At 47.6% G+C, this 19799-nt stretch overlaps 1 protein-coding gene across 2 annotated transcripts; it reads left to right on the forward strand.

Annotated features, from left to right (window-relative positions):
• Positions 1-875: 875 nt before the first annotated feature.
• On the forward strand, positions 876-18495 carry LOC110555863 (E3 ubiquitin-protein ligase TRIM50). 2 transcript variants are annotated; one of them, XM_060382194.1, is made up of 7 exons: positions 876-1007; positions 2326-2737; positions 9739-9834; positions 14218-14448; positions 14539-14561; positions 17110-17234; positions 17639-18495. In XM_060382194.1, exons 2-7 carry the CDS (start codon positions 2339-2341, stop codon positions 18217-18219), a joined length of 1455 nt encoding a protein of 484 aa, XP_060238177.1. In that variant the 5' UTR covers positions 876-1007; positions 2326-2338; the 3' UTR covers positions 18220-18495. The 2 variants fall into 2 exon arrangements, with proteins under 2 accessions (XP_060238177.1, XP_060238178.1); XM_060382195.1 differs by having other exon boundaries at positions 14542-14561.
• The last annotated feature ends 1304 nt before the right edge of the window (positions 18496-19799 follow it).

The raw sequence follows: 19799 nt of genomic DNA on the forward strand, positions 1-19799 counted from the left end.
CATCACACAAAATTAATGACTTAACGTGACATCTGCATAGAGAAAAATCTAAATAAACTACCTTTAAGATTCTGGGTTGGAGGCAGGCATAGTGGTGCATGCTTTTAATGCCAGCACTTGGGAGGCAGACACAATTGGATCTCCGTGAGTTCAAGGCCAGCCTGTTCTACAAATCGAGTTCCAGGACAACCTGGACTATTATACAGAGAAACTCTGTATAAAAAAAAAAACAAAACAAAAAACAAAACAAACTCTTTAGGTTGTGTGTGATGGCTCATGCCTGTAATTCCAGCACGAAGGAAGGCAGAGGTAGAGGCAGGTGGATCTCTGTGAGTTTGAGGTCAGCCTGGTCTACAAAGTGAGTCCAAGACAGCCAAGGCTACACAGAGAAACCCTGTCTCATAAAAACAAAAGAAAAAAATATTCTGGGGTTGGGGAAGCTGGGCACAGTGGCACATGCTGTAATCCCAGCACTCAGGGAGGCAGAGGCAGTCAGATCAATGTGAGCTGGAGGCCAGCCTAGTCTACAAAGTGAGTTTGGGACAGCCAAAGCTACACAGAGAAACCCTGTCTCGAAACAAAACAAAAAACAAAACAAAACAAAACAGAAAGTAGAGTTCTGGGTTGGGGGTGTTCAGAAAGCTGTTTGTCATAGGGCATTCCTGTTCTTGTTTGGGTTGGTAAGTATGAGGAATGTGCTTTCTCAACCCTCCCCCATCTGGGCAAGGCCACAATCTGCCTGTCTAGGTTATAGTTATCAGAAGGGACCCAGCAGAGGCTGCCACCTCAGTCTCGTGGTATGTGACCCGATTTCCACCTGATTCTGGATGACCTTGGGGTGTTCCTGCGAAAGGGGAGGGGAGAAGGGCCAGACACCAGGGAGCAGAATCTGTGTGCAACTGGGTGCTCCAGCTCTGTGTGTCAGCTGTCCCATTCTGGGAGGAAGGAAAGACAGAGCTGTCGGTTTGAGGCCCTAGTGGGAGGCCTGGTGGATCACAAGAAACCAGGTAATATTGGGGCTGGGGACTGTGTTACTGTCTTGCTCAGGAGACTGTTTCTGTTTCCATAGAGGAGCAGGTGGGAAGATGAGCACCCAAGACTCCCTGTCTCAGACTTTCTGAGGACAGTGTTACTCTGGGACAATGGACTTTGCTTTTGGTATTGGAGATGTAGCGGTGAGTAGGTACTGACTTGCCGAACATGCGTGAGACCCCACGGTTCTCTACCCAGCACTGTACACGCTGGGTAAAGTGGAGCATACCTGTAATCCCAGCATTCCCAGGACTATGATCCCAGGTGGAGGTAGGAGGATCAGGAATTTATCTATCGATAAATACAGGGTTCAAGGCCATCACCATTTAGATGAGCCCTGTCTCAAAAGAAAAAAGGTAATAAATCTAAGATTGCCTGGGTGGCAGGTCAGTGGTGGCCCAAGCCTTTAATCCCAGCACTTGGGAGGCAGAGGCAACTGGATTTCTGTGAGTTCAAGACCACCCAGGTCTACAGAATTCCAGGACAGCCAGGGATACACACAGAGAAAACAAAAACAAAACAAAGAAAAAATGTTGCCTGTGTAGCAGTTGTGTATTACAGATTTCTGGGTCTCAGGAGAGAAGTAGAATCCCTGGCTGGGGCTGGGGCTCTGGGACCTCTCGACAGCGGTTCTCAGCCTTCCTAACACAACCCTTTAATACAATTCCTGATGGTGTGGAGACCCCAGTCATAAAATTATTTTCGTTGCTATTTCGTAGCTGTAATTTTACTAGTGTTAGGAATTGTAATGTGAACATCTGTGTTTTCCAGTCCTCTTAGGCCCACCTGCGTGAAAGGGTTGTCTGATCCCCAACAGGGTCGTGACTCACATGTTGAGGATCATGCTCTAGGATAGCTTAACATAAACAGCAAGTGGGGAGGGGTGCTTTTAAAACAGGCAAAAAGAAGGCTGAGGCTTTACTTAATCAGAGTGCTTGCCTAGCATGAGCAGGACCCTGGGTTCAGTCCTCGATGCTGGGGTGCTGTGGAGGGGGAAGGGAGTTCACATCTCCATGTGACATCTGTGGTGCTGGTATTGAACCCAGGACCTCATGTATGCTAGGAAAACTTCTGAGTTAGACTGCCAGTTAAGCTGTATATCCAGACCCATGGTGACCATTGTTTTTCCATTTAAGTCCTTCCCCCACCCCCAGATAGGAAAAGTGGGGCTCAGGGTCATAGTAGGTTGAGATCAGAATCCAGGGCTGGCATCCTTTTCTCCCTAAGCTTCCAGCAGCCTTCGAGGGAGGGAGGGAGTGGAAGGAGAGCGACCTACGGCCACCTGTGTTGCAGCTGAATCGCGTGCATGGCTTGGCGGGTGACTGTGCAGGAGCTTCAGGACCAGCTGCAGTGCCCCATTTGCCTGGAGGTTTTCAGGGAGCCTCTGACGCTACAGTGCGGCCACTCGTACTGCAAGGACTGCCTGGATTCCTTGTCCCAACACCTGGACTCGGAGCTGCGCTGTCCCGTGTGTCGTCAGTCAGTAGACTTCAGCAGCTCCCCACCGAACGTCTCCCTGGCCCGGGTGATCGACGCTTTGAGGCTCCCTGGGGACACGGAGCCCACGGTCTGCGTGCACCACCGAAACCCTCTCAGCCTCTTCTGCGAGAAAGACCAGGAGTTCATCTGTGGTCTCTGTGGCCTGCTGGGCTCCCACCAACACCACCGAGTAACCCCAGTCTCCACTGTCTACAGCCGCTTGAAGGTTCGAGGGGCGGGCGGGAAGCTAGGGGGGAGGAGCGGAGCAAGGGGACGCTATCCTGAGCTCTCCTGTGCCTCCACTCGGTGGAAGAAGCCTACTGCACCGGGCTCTACTTTCCAACTCTTTCTTGGTAGCGTATGGCGTGCCTATGCATTCAGTCATTCGTTGGTTTTCAGCATTATGTGTTTGTTTGTTGACTGATGAACCGTGTGCACGCAGCCACGTGGGCCCCATTCATTGGTCTGAGTAGTTATTTATATGCCGGGTGCTGGGGATCACGGCTGCAGGAATGATGGAGAACCCTTTGCCAGACCTTTCCTCTTCTTTTTCCCTCCATCTCTGGTTTGATTTATTTTGTTTTGCTTGCTGTGATAGGATGGAGTCTAAGACTTAGTTTATACCTAAAGCATCATTCTGCCACTAAGTGGCATCGCTAGGTTTCCTTTAGTTCAGTGGTATGGTTTTTGGTAGTGGCTTATTTGGGCCAAGGTTTTACTATGGTAGCTCAGGCTGGCCTGAACTCACTATACAGCCCAGACTGACCTTTAACTCTACATCCTCTTGTCTCATTCTCCATAGTGTTGAGATTATAGGCATGTACCACCATTTATTTTTTCTTTTTACACTTTTTATTCCTGTATGTCTAGACACATACAGGAGACAACTTCAAGGAATCAGTTCTCTTCTTCCATCATGTAAGCCCTGGCTCAGACTCAGGTCATCAGGCATCACACGCTGAGTCTTGAGAGCTCCTAAGCCTATCTGTTCACAAGCATAGGGGCAGGACCTTTGTTCCGGGCTGTAGTTGAGCATCTATCTATAGAAGCCGTTCTCAACCTGTGAGTCACGACCCTTTTAGGGGTTAAACAACTCTTTCATAAGGATCGTATATCAAATAGCCTGCATATTTGATGTTTATATTATAATTCATAGCAGTAGCAAAATTACAGTTGAAATAGATTCATGGTTGGGGGTCATCACAACATGAAGAACTGTCTTAACGGGTCGCAGCATTAGGAAGGTTGAGAACCACCAGTCTACAGCTATAGCTGGCAAGCGGTAAATGTTCGAAATACAGAGATTAAATTTGTAAATTTCTCAGCCCATGGGCTGTTTTTTTTTCAGGTGAACAGATCAACATTTATTCTTTAATTTTTTTTCAAATGTCATATAAGTCTGGAGGTGTGACTCGGTGGGAGAGCACCTGCCTAGAATTACTCAGCGAAGACCTGTGGGCATAGCCTCCTGGTAGAGCCCCTGCCTAGAATCCTGCGGTGAGGGCCTGGGGATGTGGCTCAGTGGGAGAGAGCTTGCCTAGCATATGCAAGGACATGAGTTTCATCCCAGCACCAGAAAGAACTTGGTTTTATTGTTCTTTTTCTGATGCACTTATTTGTTCATTTGACCTGGAGTATAACATCAGGTATAATTCTAGGGCTGAGAAGTTCTGAGCCTTTCACCCACATGTACATACTGGGTGTCGAATATGTGCTTATGCCTGCTACAGCAGTAGGCAAAGGTCTCACCAGGCCTGGAAGATGCATCCCTCAGGGTCTGATGAGGCCCATGTGTCGGATGCCCAGGTTGCTGACAAGAAGCAACTTAAGGGAGAAAGGTCTACTTTGGCTCACAGTTTGAGCACACACAGTCCATCATGGCGGGGAAGGCAGGAGAAGGAGGCAGCCAGTCACATCCACAGTCAGGAAGCAGACAGAGATGAATTCACGTGCTCAGCTTGCTTTCTCCTATTACTCAGTCCTGGACCTCAGCCATGGCATGGTGCCACCCACAGTCAAGCTAGGTTTGTCTTCTTGAATGAAACCACTCTGAAAACACACCAGAGATGCATATCCATACTCTTTCTAAATCTAGTCAAACTGACAACCAAGATTAACTGTCAAAGTGGTCATGCATCCTGCTGTCTTAAGTAGTCAAGGAAGGCTTCCTGAAGGAGATGGACTGCCAACCTGAGACCTGAATCACAAGGAAAACAGGCAAGAGAGATGAGAGGGAGAGAGAGACTAAAGTAGCACCTGCAAAGGAGCAGGAGACATGTGTGAGGTCATTCTAACACTGGGGAGATGGTGCAATGGTGAGAGCACTAGGTGCATAAGGGCCTGAATTTTAATCTCCAGCACCTGTGTAAAAAGCCAGGCATGACCATGTATGTCTGTGACACCAGCAGTGTGGGAAGAAAGAGACAGGAGGATTGTTGGGGCTTCCTGCCTGCCAGCCAACCTTCAGTTTCACTGAGAAACTCTGCCTCAAGAGAATAAGGCAGAGAGTGATAGCGCAGGACACATGACATCCTTTTCTGGGTTCCACAGCTGTTGCAAATGGGCATGCAAACCCATATATCTGTGTGTGCTGGGCATCACACATACACACACTCACATGCTCGTGCGCACACACACACACACACACACACACACTAAATACACTCACACATCATCCCACAGTTCAGGGGGTAAAGTGAAGTGAAGAGCCAAGGGTAAATACCTCTAGTCTTAGCCTTGAAAATGTGGAGAATCAAAAGTTCAAAGTCAGCCTTGGTTACATATCAAGTTTGAAGACAACCTGAGTTACATGAAACCATCCTTTAAAAGAAAGAGAGAATGAGAGGAAGAGGAAGACAGAGAGGGAGGGAGGAGAGAGAGAGAAAAAAGAGAGAGAGAAAGAGAAGAAGAAAGACCTGGCATGGTGACACATGTGAGGCAGAGGTGGGTAGGTCTCTATGGATTTAGAGCCAGTCTGGTCTACATAGTGAGTTCCAGGACAGCCAGAGCTATACAGTGAGACCTTGCCTCAAGCAAGCAAGCAAACAAAGAAACAAAATAAAGGAGAAATTATTGATGATTATTAATATTTAATATTGGTTTATCTTTTAGTTAAACAGCAGTTATTCCTAAAACAGCTGTATACCCAAATCACCACACAGAGACTAGTTTTGTTTAATTAACCTAGTGTACAATGCTGGGCAATAGTTACTCCATCCTAAACCTCTAAGCCTGTGTAGCTTCCTCCCATTCAGTTCCTACATTATACTTGCTTTTTAGTCATATCTTAGATCCGGTTCATTTCTCCTGATGTTTCCAGGTCCTCTCCTCTTGGGTCTCTCCCCTCTTTCTTTCTTTCTTTCTTTCTTTCTTTCTTTCTTTCTTTCTTTCTTTTTTTTAAAATTTTCATCAATTACACTTTATTCATTCTGCATCCCCCCATAAGCCCCTCCCTCCTCCCCTCCCAATCCCACCCTCCCTCCTCCCTCTGCATGCATGCCACTCCCCAAGTCCACTGATAGGGGAGGTTCTCCTCTCCTTTCTGATCTTAGTCTATCAGTTCACATCAAAAGTGGCTGCATTGTCCTCTACTATGGCCTGGTAAGGCTGCTCCCCCCCAGGGGGAGGTGATCAAAGAGCAGGCCAATCAGATTATGTCAGAGGCAGTCCCTCTTCACATTACTATGTAACCCAATTGGACTCTGAACTGCCCTGGGCTACATCAGTGCAGGGGTTCTTTCTTTCTTTCTTTCTTTCTTTCTTTCTTTCTTTCTTTCTTTCTTTCTTTCTTTCTCTTTCTTTTTTTAATCTTTTAAAACTAGTTTATAAAGATTTATTTATGAATTTATTATGTATATAGTATTCTGCCTGCATGCCAAAAGAGGGCACCAGATCTCATTATAGATGGCTGTGAGCCACCATGTGGTTGCTGGGAATTGAACTCAGGACCTCTGGAAGAGCAGCCAGCAAAACCACTCTTAACCTCTGAGTCATCTCTCCTCCCCTCTTTCTTTTCCTCTCCTCCGGACCAGGATGTCCCACCGTATTTTCTCCATTGCTCAGCATTGGCTGATTGTTTTTATTGGCAATACAGAGAACAAATGGTAGCATGTCTATACAAACTTGAGACAGGTAATGATTAGAATGAGCATCACAATGCAATATCCGGAGTGAAACCAGATAGTTCCATAGAGAAATCAGCATTTAAATGAACAAGGGCAAATTGTATACATTCCAACATGAAATTTAAGAAGAAAAAGAGAGGGGAAAGATGGAAGGAGGGAGGAGCTAGAGCCAGATGGGGCAGGATCCAAGGCGTAGAGGCCTGCACGACCCAGGAAGGGACCTGGAGTATCTTTAGAAGCCATGGTCATAGGATGGCCTCTGGAGGGTTTGAAACATGGTGGTGAAGTGGTCACATCTCCCTGGCTAGAGCGTACACTGGCGTGAGGCTGAAGGCTGCAGCAGTGTCTGCAGGAACCAAGAACTAAAAAGTAGAAATGGGGAGGGGGACTGGGTGTGCCAGGATGCTTGGAAGGAAGATGAGGAAAAACCCCAAGGCCTGAAGGGAAGGAGGGAGCATGGGAGGACCCACAGCCTCGCAGGCAGGTGGGCTGGGTGCGAGATGTGCAGTGGTCCACGTCTGGATAAGACCAGTGCTAGGAGACCAAGGCAGAAGAGGCTGCAGAGAGAGAAGGCAGAGATGAATCCAGGAGCGCCAGGCTTAGGATACAGGGAGAGGGCTGGAGAGCTGGCTCAGCAGCTTAATGAGCACATACTGCTCTTGTAAAGGAGCCAAGGTTGCTTCCCAGCACCCATGTCTACTGGCTCACAAGCTCCGGTTACTCCAGCTTCAGAGGAATCCCATGCCTCTGGCCTCCCCAGGCACCAACCAACACTTACACACACATACCCCACCTCAACACACAGATATATACACACAGACCCTCACATGGTGGCACACGCCTTAATCCCAGCACTATGGAGGCAGAGGCAGGCATATTTATGAGTTGGAGGCCAGCCTGGTCTACAGAGTGCATTCCAAGACAGCCAGGGCTACACAGAGAAATCCTATCTCTAAAACCAAAAATAAAAATAGAAAATAATTGTTTTAAAATCCTTTTTTTTTTTATTTTTTTTAAGGCATGGACAAGGGCTGTGGACTTAGTAAAGTTCTTGCTCTACAAGCATGTGGAATTGAGACCCACATAGAAAATCAGGGTAAGGGTAGTATGTTTGGCAATGCCAGCACTGAGGAGGTAGAGACAGGCAGATTCCTGGGGCTCCTGGGCCAGCCAGCCTTCCTAGCTGAATTTGGGGAGCCCAAAGACAGTGAGAGACCCTGTCTCAAAATACAAGGTGGAGAGCATGTGAGGTTGACCCTTGGCCTCCACACACATGTGCACCTGTACATACATGAGCTCACGTGCACACAGGATATCGGGAGAGAGATAGAGAGGGTAACCATGAGAAGGAGCAGAAGGAGCAGTAACTGACTATAGTATCCTGGGAATCAGGGGGCTCAGCTACCTGTCTATGAGGCCTAGAATGGAACCTGGAATGTAGGGCTGATGAAGTAGGGGAGCCTGAGGCAGTAGGATCAAGAATTAGAGGCTAGCATGGAATATATAGAGGGAAGCCTGTCTAAAAAAATAGGCAACAAAAACCAACAACAACAAAAAAATGGCATTTGGAGCCAGGTGTGGTGGTGCATGCCTTTAATCCCAGCACTCAGGGAGGCAGAGGCAGGTGGATCGCTGTGAGTTCAAGGCCAGCCTGGTCTACAGAGTGAATTCCAGGACAGCCAAGGCTACACAGAGAAACCTTATCTCTACAAAAACAACAAAACAAAACCAGCACTTGGAAGCAAGAGGATCTGAGTTAACAGATGGGCCAGTACGACAGCGCAGCACGTAAAAGCATCTGCCATGCAAGTCTAAAGACCTGAGTTCAATCCCCGTATATGGTAAAAGGAGAGAATCCACTCCATAAAGTTGTCTTCTGAGCTTTACACACGTGCCTTGACAAATGTGCACACATGTACACATACACATACACACACACACACAATATTTAGGGGTTTTGGGTTTTTGGGTTTTTTTTGTTGGTTTGGTTTGATTTTACAAGACAGGGCTTCTCTGTGTAGACCTGGCTGTCCTAGAAACTGCTCTGTGGACCAGGCTGGCCTTGAACTCAAAGAAATCTGCCTGCCTCTGCTTCCCCAGTGTGTGTGCTACTACCGCCTGACCACACACACAATTTTTTAAAAAAGACTTTGACTGATTTTTTTTTTTTTTTTTTTTTGAGTCTAGGTCTCAATACATTATCCCGAAGACCTGGGGCTCACTATCTTCCTGTCTCAGTCTCCTGAGAGCTGGAATGTACGTGTGTGGCTTGGATACAGAGCTTCCTCTCCTCGTGGCCCAGTTCACTGATGTGGTCTCAGCCTTCTTTGCTTAAGGAAGAGACTGTGGGTTCCCTCCTGAGACTGCTGGAGATGCTCTGTGAGAGGCCTAGGGCAAGAGCACAACATCAGCCACCCTGTATACCCGGGCTTGCTTACTTCTTTATTTAAAAAAGTATATTTGTTTTATTATTTTATGTGCATGTGTGTTTTGTATGAGTGTATCATGTGCATACCTGGTCCCCAAGGAGATTAAAAAAAAAAAAAAAAAGGCTGTGAGATCCCCTGGGACTGGAATGAAGAAGCCACATGAGTGCTGGGAACAAAACACTGAGCTATCTCTCCAGCCCCTTGCCTTTTCATCATCCTTTCTTTTGCCCATTCTCTTCCCCCCTTTTCTTTCCTTCCTTCTGCCTCCCCTCTCCTTTTCCCTCCTCCTCCTATCTTTCTTCTCCCTCACCTATCTGTCCTTCTTCTTTCCCTTTCTTCCCCTCTCCTTCCTCTTTTACCACTCCTCCTCCCCTCCTCTTTCAACCTCTCTCCTTCCTCATTCCCTTTCTCTTTCCCTCCCTGACGTAGTCTGATTCCATGAGATGCAGGCTGGTCTTGACCTCCTGCCTCAGCCCCCTGTGTGCTGGGATGACAGCTATGGACCACTACACCCAGCTTCCTTAATATTCTTATGTATGGAGGGCACCTAGGAAGCTCTGGTTCCTGCCTGGCTCCGCTGCCATGGGCACTGCAAAAGTCCCAGAAGGGAAAGGACTTCTGGGAGTGGAAAGAGCAATTGTCTAGCTGATTATGGGTCCTTATGTCACCTCCAGGAAGAGCTTGCAGGCCGCATATCTGATCTGAAGGAGGAACAGAGGAAAGTGGAGAAGCACATCGGCAAACTTGTGAACAACAGGACCCGGATTATTGTGAGTCCCTTCCCTCCTCCTAGGGTCCTAAATCTATTCACTCCATTTCCTACAAAACTCAGTTTCCCTCCTCCTTTCTCCTCCCCAATCCCTATTCTGACAAGGTCTTGTGTAGTCCAGACTGAACTCTTGATGTAGCTGAGAATGACCTTGAACTTCTCATCCCTCTACCTCCTCTTGCTGAGTGCAGAGATTATAGGTGTATCCCACTCTCCCTGGCTTGTGCAGTGCTGGCAATGGAACCCAGCACTTCATGCTTGCTAGGCAGGTGCTCTACTGCTGAGCCACATCCCTGGGAGAGTCCAGGTAAGAGCTCAGGTAAGAGCTCTATCACAAAAGAACACCTCTAACCCCTTACTTGAGGGTTGTAAGCAAGTGCTCTACCACTGAGCCACACTCCCAGTCCCTCACTGGGGAATTCTAGGCAGGTGCTCTACTACTGAGTCATGTCATCAGCTCCTTACTGAGGGTTCTAGACAATTGCAATACTGCTAAGCTATGTCTCTGACCCATATTTTCTAACTTTTTTAAAAAATTATTATTGTTGTGCTGCAAATCAACCCAGAGCCCTGTACAATTGATGCGAGCACAGGGTTCTAGCACTGAATGACAACCCCAGCAAGCCCTTTTTTAATTCACCCTTTATAGAAGAGGGTGCCTTCCACACAAAGCCAAATTCAAAGACTACCTAGGTGGCTGGAGGAAAGTTCCCTTCCTTATAAGGGAATTGAATCCAGTTGTCAGAACTGGTTCCAAGTTGGCTTTTGTTCAGTGTCCTTTGGGGCTGTGATAAGGCAGGACCGGAGTCGCAGAGATAAAGTCTCAAAGCTTTGGCCCAGCTCTCCTTTATATCCTGGTGCTAACTGTATCTGTTTGCTTTTGGCAGCTATCATGAGGTAATGGGAACAAAAGCCTGGACACAAAGCTGTCAGCGTAGGAGTGGCAGAGAAGGAAAAGCAACGTTACATATGCTCACTCAGCTCTCCTGAGCCTTAGGGGAAAAATGACGGAGCTTTTTTTCTCTGTGTGTAGTCCTGGCTGTGCTGGAAATCACGGTGTAGACAGGCCAGCCTCAAACTCACAGAGATCTTCCTCCCTCTGCCCCTTAAGTGCTGGGATCAAAGGTGTGTGCCACCACTGCCCCAGTAATGGTGTTTTTTTTTTTTGTTTTTTTTTTTTTAAGCTAGGAAAAGCCTGAGGGTCCTTTAATCTGATTAGCACTGGGTGGTTGTCATTGTCCTACCTGTCACATTAGTAGCTCACACTCAGGGTTTCATAGGGAAGCACGTAATGCCTGACGGTCCCTTTTGCTCTTGCTTGCTTGCTTTTTTAAAATGTAGCCCTGACTATCACTATCGGAGATCTACCTGCCTCCTGACTGCTGGGACGAAAGGCGTGCCACCATACCTGGTCCTAGTTCTTTTCCTATGTGTTATTACAAATCATTTTACTCTTTGGCTATTCTTTAAAAAAAAAAAAATCTTAGTGTTTAAGACCATATATGCGGCCATGCAGTGGTGGTGCACATCTTTAATCCCAGCACTTGAGAGACAGAGGCAGGTGGATCTCTGTGAGTTTGAAGCCAGTCTGGTTTACAGAATGAGTTCCAGGAGTCAGGGCTACACAGAAAAATCCTGTCTCAACAAAAACAACAACAAAAGACCATGTATGATCAAATGTTTACCAACTTTATTTTTATGCTCGAAGTCCACTGAAGATCACGTTAGGGGCTGGATGTAGAAGCCCTTGGCTCCTTTAATCTGTCCTGTACCAATCATGCTGTGGGTATCAGGGTCTTTCTGGCCAGGTGGCGTCCCCCAGAAGTTTTGAGGACATTTCAGTCTGTGGCCATTTTCAGAGTGTACACTCCCGAGAGTGTAAACCCTGGGTCTCCACAACTCTGTCTGCTCAAGAGGATGAGGCTGGGTGCCTTGCCAGAACTGCCCTCTGAGAGGCATCCTACTGTGTCTCAGAGCACAGCCAACCCGGCAGCGTGGGCCAAAGTATTGGCAGCTGTCTGAGCCCCTATCCCCTTATTGGCATTGGTCTCCCAGAATGGTTACTAACCATTCTGAAGGTCACTTACAGCAGCATTTAAGAATGAACAGTGCTTCCAAACTTAACTGTTGATAACACTTTGATAAAGTTTGACAAAGACATATTTCCAAATAAACCTCAATTCTGTTAGGACTCAGTTTCCTAACTAGAAGCCTGATGAGCTCGGTGGGAAACATGAACAATGATCTTGGTAAAACAGCAAACCTTTTTTCTCTAAGCACATTTTTGTAAGCCTTTACTATTTTTGCTAATAAAACAATTTTATATTTTAATGAAAACATAGGAAACTGTAACTTAAAAACAGAGAACATTTATATTATGTCTTAAATATGTAATAGCTATAAATGCAAACAAAATAGTTCTTGAGATAATTTTTTTAAATACCATGCATGGTAGTGCATATCTTCAGCCCCAGCACTTGAGAGGCAGAGGCAGGAGGATCTCTGAGCTTGAAATTATCTTGCTCTACATAGTGAATTCCAGGACAGCTGGGGCGACATGACAACCTTGTCTGAAAAATATTTTTAAAATTACTTTTATTATAACAAGCATTTAGAAACTGATTTTTAAAGAATGTGATTACCTTTTGAGTTATTTATAATTTTTTGTTGTTTTCTTTTTTTTTTTAGATTTAAAAAATTATTTCTTTATTTTTTTATTTTATTTTTTTAAAGATTTATTTATTTATTATGTATGCCTGCATGCCAGAAGAGGGCACCAGACCTCATTCTAGATGGTTGTGAGCCACCATGTGGTTGCTGGGAATTGAACTCCAGACTTCTGGAAGAACAGCCAGTGCTCTTAACCTCTGAGCCATCTCTCCAGCCCCTCTTTATTTTTTATTTTTTTATGTGCATTGGTGTTTTGCCTGCATGTATGTCAGATCCCCTGGAACTGGAATTACTGGAATTATAGACAGTTGTGATCTGGGAGTCTGTGGGTGCTGGAAATATGAACCTGGGTCCTCTGGGACAACAGAGAGTGGTCTTAACCACTAAGCCACCTCTCCAACAACCCCTTGTTATTTTTCTGAGACAGGGTTTCTCTGTATAGCCCTGGCTGTCCTGGAACTTGATTTGTAGACCAGGCTGGCCTTGAACTCATAGAGATCCTCCTGCCTCTGCCTCCCAAGTGCTGGGATTACAGGTGTGTGCCACCATGTGTGGCTTTATTTGAGTTCCTAAGTTAGCCAAAGCATGCTGACATCTTGTCACCTGTCTTTACCTTGTGTCTGTCCTTTTGTTAACCATTAGCTTACTTTTGCAGGTAAGTGTATTAATTCTTACTCTGGAAGCACAGAGACAAGTGACTGTCTCAATTCTTGACTTTGGAGAACAGTAAAGTCTAGAAAGATCAACCCCCAAGTGAGGCTAATTCTCCATTTGGGTGAGATTGCAGGTTGGAGCAGAAGTCACTGTTCCTGAGGGGCAGTTTATTTTCCCCAAGCAATAGGGACTACCTGGATCATTTTGTGGAGCCAGAGGATGACCAAGCAAACAACATTGTAAGAATGTTTAAGTACGTACACATTTTGTCTTATGCTTTAGAGTTTCAGTCAAACTATGGACTAAAATTAATTCAGCCTAACTTAACAGTTTTTATTTATATGACCTTGTTTTAGTTACTGTTCTATTGCTATGAAGAGATATCATGACCAAGGCAACTATTTATAGAAGAAAGTATTTAGCCCAGTGGTGGTGGTGGCATATGCCTTTAGTCCCGGCACTCAGGAGGCAGAGGCAAGGGGATCTCCCAGTTCAAGACCAGCCTGGTCTACAAAGTGAGTTCCAGGAGAAGCAGGGCTACACAGAGAAACCCTGTCTCAGAAAACTAAATAGAAAAATAAATAAATAAATAAATGCATACATGAGTGCATACATACCAGCCAAAACCATGACCCAACAAAAAGCACACCATGACTCAAAAAAAAAAAAAAAAAAAATCAAGAAATCAAGCCATGACTCATCAAAATCACAAACAATGGCTCAGCTGAATCGCCAACCATAGCTGCACACTGCCTATTTTAGGGGCATGGGGTTAGGATCAGAGTCAGGGTCAGGGTTAGGGGAAGATACTTACCTAGCATGCATGAGGCCCTAGGTTCACTCTCCAGTACTACAAACATATATACATATACACATACACATACACGTATTAAAAGTTCATTTTTAGGGCTCCCCAGTCACATGAACTCACTGTTATCATCTGCCCACTTGGCATCTAGAATAAGCCCTCTTTAGGATGCGCCAGACAGGGCCCTGGGGATGCTGAGACCAACCCATTAGCTCATCTGTAACTGTAGTGTGGCTGGCCCTCCTATCTTAGAATGAGTCAGATGTCTTCAGCTGGGTGATCCACAAGGAGTTCCAGGAGCTGCATCACCTGGTGGATGAAGAGAAAGCACGCTGCATAGAGGGGGTCGAGGGTCATACCCGTGGCCTGGTAGCCTCCCTGGACATGCAGCTGGAGCAGGCTCAGGGTACTCAGGAGCGACTGACCCAGGCTGAGCAGGTGCTGGAACAGTTCAGCAATGAGAGTCACCATGAGTTCATCCGGGTGAGTGGACAGGAGCGTGGTCCACAGCTCTCTCTTCAACAGTGCAGTTTCCATACAGCAGTAATCCCCATATCCCTCTCTTTTTTCCAGAAGTTCCACTCTGTGGTCTCCAGGTAATCACCTCAACTGAAGCTGCTGGGAGAGAGGTCAGCTAGTGTCCAGGGGCTGCTGGCCCAGACATCTCATCCCCATGGTTCCTCCATGTGGTCTAACCCTAGGCTGCTCACCATGTGTTGTCTGTCACTGAGCACAAGGAAAATAATGGTTGTCAAGTACCTGCCATCAGGGTTCTCACAGACTAGTGGTGTAGAAGGAAAATTGGCCCCGCTTTGTGGTAGCTATGGCAACAGATACTGTCTCAAGCTATTAAAACACTATGGAGGGGGTGATGACCAGGGACTGGCAAAGGCATGTAGGTGTGACAGCGGAGAAGGCTGAAGCGTGCAGGTAGGCAGAGGGAGAGCCATCTCGAGAAGTGGGGGTGAGGTTGTGTGCGGATCACAGGATGTGACAAAGTTCGGTGGAGTCAACTATTATGTGTGAGGAAGGGAAGAGGAGAGGAAGGCAAAACCAGAATGAGGGCACTTCAAACCTTGGGGCGAGGAAGAGTGAGTCCGTATTAGTGCTGGGAAACTCAACAGTTTCTGAGCCTTCCTCAGAACTGGTTGATGTGCAGCTCCTTTTCTTTCTTTTTAAATTCTTATTTTATATGAATGAGTATTTTGCCTGCATGTATGTCTGTGTGAATGGCCCACAGAGGCCAGAAGACAGCATTGGATTCCCAGGAACTAGAATTACAGACAGCTGAGAGCTGCCATGCAGGTGCCGGGGATTGAACCTGGGTCCTTTGGAAGAGCAGCCAGTGCTCTTAACCACTCAGCCACCTCTCCTGGCCCTCCTAGTTTTCTTTATGTGTGTGGTGTGCATGCACATTTATGGGTGTGAAAGCCAGAGGACATCCTTGGCTGTTGTTTTCAGACAGTGTCCACCTTGTTTGGGTTTTTTGTTTGCTTTTTGAGACAGGGTCTCTCAGTGGCCCACGCTCATCACCTGAGCTAGGCCAGCTGGTCAAGAGCCCCAGGGATTTGTCTCTTCCCACCTTTCCAGCATGCGCCACCATGCTTTCCTTTTTAAGATGTGTCCTTTTATTTTGCGTGAGGAATGTGTTGCCTGCATGTGTGTCTGTGCGCCAACTGTGTACTCTGAAGAGGGAGCTGGAGCCCCTGGAGCTGGAGTTTCAGCCAGTTGTCATGTGCCATGTGTGTGCTGGGAACTGAACCCCGGACCTCTGCAAGAGCAAGTGCTCTCAACTAAAAGTGCTCTTAACTAGTGAGCCATTGTTTTAACCACCACGACTGGCTGTTTTATACATCACCTGGGGATTGGACTCAGGCCTTCATTCTTGCCAGGCAGGCAATTTACCCACTGAGCTATCTCCCGGCCTGCCCTTCTTGTTTTCTTTGTTTCCTTTAGTCTTTGGGGCCACATGCCTAGAGAGCACAGATGGAAATGAACACACAGACAATTTGCCTATTCGGCTGGTCCCCAGCTACAGTGAGGAACCAGGTCACTTGCTGTAGTGGTCTCAGGTGTCAGCACTGGACAGAAACACCTGGCAGGCCGGCTAAAGCACATAACACCACTTTCCCAGGGTGATCAGTTTCTGATCAGCAGATCTGGGGCAAAGCCCAAGGGTCTGCATCTCTGACAAGTTCCCAGGAAACCAGACTCCCGTTCCCCAGACCCGTGCTCTGAGAACTACTGTTGTATAGTAGCCTTGCTGAGAATTACCTAACGCAGATGACGGAAGGGGGAAAGAATTATTTTGGCTTCAGAGGGATTTCAGTCCACCATGTCCAGGACGGTGTGACAGTCATGGCTTGCTCACATGGAGGCAGATAGGAAGCAGAGAGATAAGGCTGAAGCCAGAGGTGGGTATAACCTTCAAAGACCTACTGCAGTGACCTAGTTCCAGCAGCCAGGCCCCTCTTTCTAAACAGCACTACCAGCTCACAAGTGTCAGCACATGAGGCTGCAGAGCCAGGTCTATGCAGAACAGCAGGTGTGCAGCATCTCCTACTTCGTCCTCCATAACTGGGCAGCAGAGAGAGAAGCTGGGGTCAGGTGGACATATATACTCTGACGCACTGGCATCACCTACACAGTGACCTGGAATCTTTGCATGTATATAAAGCGCAGCACGAAGGGCTGCATCTCTAACAAGGGGGGAGTGAAGAGGAGGTGTCTGTAGGCCTGCAGTCTTAAACGGCAAACACCTGGGAGGAGGAATCTGCAGTTTTTGCAGACACCAGTCAATCTTTTGTAAACATGCAAGTGTTTACACACTGTCAACATTTGCACTGGGACAAGAGGAAGGCTTTGCCACTCCATGGGTCTAGTCATTGAGGTCCTTGCTCTGGGCCATGCCAATGTCACGATCACATTCCCTCAAGACTTCACCTGCACTTTGGATTCAGGACTTCTTCAGCATCCAACAGTCCCAATTCTAGGAATCAGGCATGCTCTCCAGGAAGGAGGTGACAAGATAGGGAATGGTGATGTCATGAATGTGTGATCTGAGTGGTGGATTTCCACATGGGAACGAGGGCGGGAGGTAGCCTTGCTACCAAGCTCTTCAACCACTGGGGCTCATGCACACAGGGCAGAGGTCCAGCAGGCTCGGCCTTTGGAAGGCGTGTTCAGCCCAATCTCCTTCAAGCCAGGTCTCCACCAGGCCGACATCAAACTGACTGTGTGGAAGAGGCTCTTCCGGAAAGTTCTTCCAGGTAAGCCTCTCAATTCATCAACAGCACCAAGAAGCATGCAGCAAACTTAAGGGGAGCCTTGCGTGGGGTAGTGAGGAGAGTGCGGGAGTGGTTGCATAGACACATAGACTTGCAGAGCAGTACACACCTGTCCTTTAGCAGAACTCCTTCACAGTGGCTCTGTCTGATGTGCTTCAGGCATCATCTAACCACCAACTCACTCACCCATATCATCCACTTACCCATTTATATCCCATCCATCCTTTCATCCACCCACCCTTCCATCCATACAGCCCTGTGCCTGCCCCTTCCAGGTCCTGGGACAGAGTCAGCAGTTCCCCTTGAGGACACAGGGCTTGCTGTCACCTCCTGGGCAGGGTTTATGGGTTCTCTGTGACCCAACTACAGGCCTCTTTATCTTCTAGCTCCAGAATCTCTCAAGCTGGACCCAGCTACTGCGCACCCTCTCCTGGAGCTCTCTAAGGGAAACACAGTGGTGCATTTTGGTCTCCTTGCCCAGAGACGAGCCAGCCAGCCCGAGCGCTTTGACTACAGCACCTGTGTCCTGGCTGACAAGGGCTTCTCTTGGGGTCGCCACTACTGGGAGGTGGTGGTGGGGAGCAAGAGCGACTGGCGCCTGGGGGTCATCAAGGGCACAGTCAGCCGAAAGGGCAAGCTGAGCAAGTCCCCAGAGCACGGCGTATGGCTAATTGGCCTAAAAGAGGGTCGGGTATATGAGGCTTTTGGCTGCCCACGGCTGACCCTGCCTGTGGCCGGCCACCCCCACCGTATTGGCGTCTACTTACACTACGAGCAGGGTGAGCTCACCTTCTTTGATGCCGACCGCCCCGATGACCTACGGACACTCTACACCTTCCAGGCTGACTTCCAGGGCAAGCTGTACCCCATCTTGGACACATGTTGGCATGAGAGGGGCAGCAACTCACTGCCCATGGTACTGCCCCCACCCAGTGGGCCTGGCCATCTCACTTCTGCACAGCCATAGGCTGTCCTGGTGCTGTCTACCCATTGGTCCATCTTGCTAGACAGAAGGATTTGAGGGGTTCTGCTGGGCCTCAAAAGTTTGGACTGCTTGACAAGGTTCTTCACACCTGCATGACCCTAACGCAGGGAATATAGCTCCTCCCCCAGCACCCAGGGAGATGCATGCTGCCTTTCACCTTTACTCTGTATCCACTCAACCTATGGAGCAGCCCTGTGTATCCCAACTCTTCCAGCAGAGGGCAGAAACATTCCCACACATATTTTATCACAGGGACCTTCAAACATCTATTAAAAACAATACATTTGATATTTTTCTCATTATTATACTACTATTTTCAATATTTTATTTTTAATTAGGTGTATGTTTGGGGGTGCTGTGCACATAGGGCTCAGAAGGAACTATAGGATCCCTGGGAACGGAGTTCTGAGTTGTCTAACAGGTCCAGGAATAGTACCTTAACATCTAACCACCTCTCTTAGCCTGAGTACTGCGATTATTTTGATACATAGTCTCAGGCTAGCCAAAGATTATCTTGGACTCTTTCTTGATCCTCCTGCCTCCACCTCTTGCATGCTGGGATACAGGCATGTGCCATCATGCTTGGTTTATACAGAGGAGGGACCACAACCAAAGGCTTTCTGCCTGTTAGGCAAAGCCTCTATTGACTGAGTTACATCACCAGCCCTCCTTCTCCCCCTCCTCTTCCTCATCAATGTTGCGTATTGATCCCAGGGATTTATTTGCACCTGCCAGGCAAGTACTCTGCTCCTAGCGTCAATCTCTGCCCTATATACTGTTGAACAGTCTAGTGTATTCTTTTCAGTGCTGGGGGTAGAATCCCCGAGGCCCACCTTTACTAGGTGGGTGCTCAACAGCTCCCAACCCACATTAGCAGATTTACGGCGGGTAATCTACCTCTGAGCCACACCCCAACGCCTCACTGGGTGAGTCTAGGCGGCACTCTACCATGAACCACACCCGGAGCTCCTCACAGAGGGGTCCTAGGCAGTGCTCTACCACCGAGCAACACTTCGAACCTCTCAGATGCTTTATCACTGAACCTCCCACCCTATCATTGGGGGAGGCTGAGTCAGGGCTGTTAGGAGTTCCAGAGTCTTTAAAAACTACAAAATAGGGCCGGGCGGAGGGAGGCAGAGGCAGGAGGATCTCTTGAGTTTGAGGCCAGCCTGGTCTACAGAGTGCGGACAGCCAGGGCTACACTGAGAAACCCAGTCTCGAAGAGACAAAATATATATATATATATATATATATAAAATAACTACATGGACTTATAAAAAGAAGACAGAATAGCTCTTTTTTTCTTTTTTAGTCTTTTAAGACAGGGTCTCACTATGTAGCTCTGGTTGTCCTGGATTTCTAGCCTCGATCTCACAGAGATCCCTCTGTCTTTGCCTCCCGCTGGCTAGGATTAAAGGCACGAGCCACCACGCCCGGCTTTAAAACTTCTATTTAGATGCTCAGAATGAAAAGCAGCTACCTTCTCCGGAGTCTAAAAAAGGCGCGAGCCTTTGGTCTCCGGAAGTCCGGCTGCACTGGCTGTGGCAGGGGCCGCAAAGCCA

The sequence above is a fragment of the Meriones unguiculatus genome, chromosome 4 (genome assembly GCF_030254825.1).
Source record: "Meriones unguiculatus strain TT.TT164.6M chromosome 4, Bangor_MerUng_6.1, whole genome shotgun sequence".
NCBI classification, from domain to species: Eukaryota; Metazoa; Chordata; class Mammalia; order Rodentia; family Muridae; genus Meriones; species Meriones unguiculatus.

What these genes read in the sequence shown, in the direction of transcription:
- LOC110555863 (XM_060382194.1), top strand. Translation starts at nt 2,339, where the DNA reads ATGGCTTGGCGGGTGACTGTGCAGGAGCTTCAGGACCAGCTGCAGTGC. An exon ending in TTCCACTCTGTGGTCTCCAG is followed by an intron (nt 14,562 to 17,109) that starts GTAATCACCTCA and finishes TCATGCACACAG; the next exon opens with GGCAGAGGTCCAGCAGGCTC. An exon ending in CTTCCGGAAAGTTCTTCCAG is followed by an intron (nt 17,235 to 17,638) that starts GTAAGCCTCTCA and finishes TTTATCTTCTAG; the next exon opens with CTCCAGAATCTCTCAAGCTG.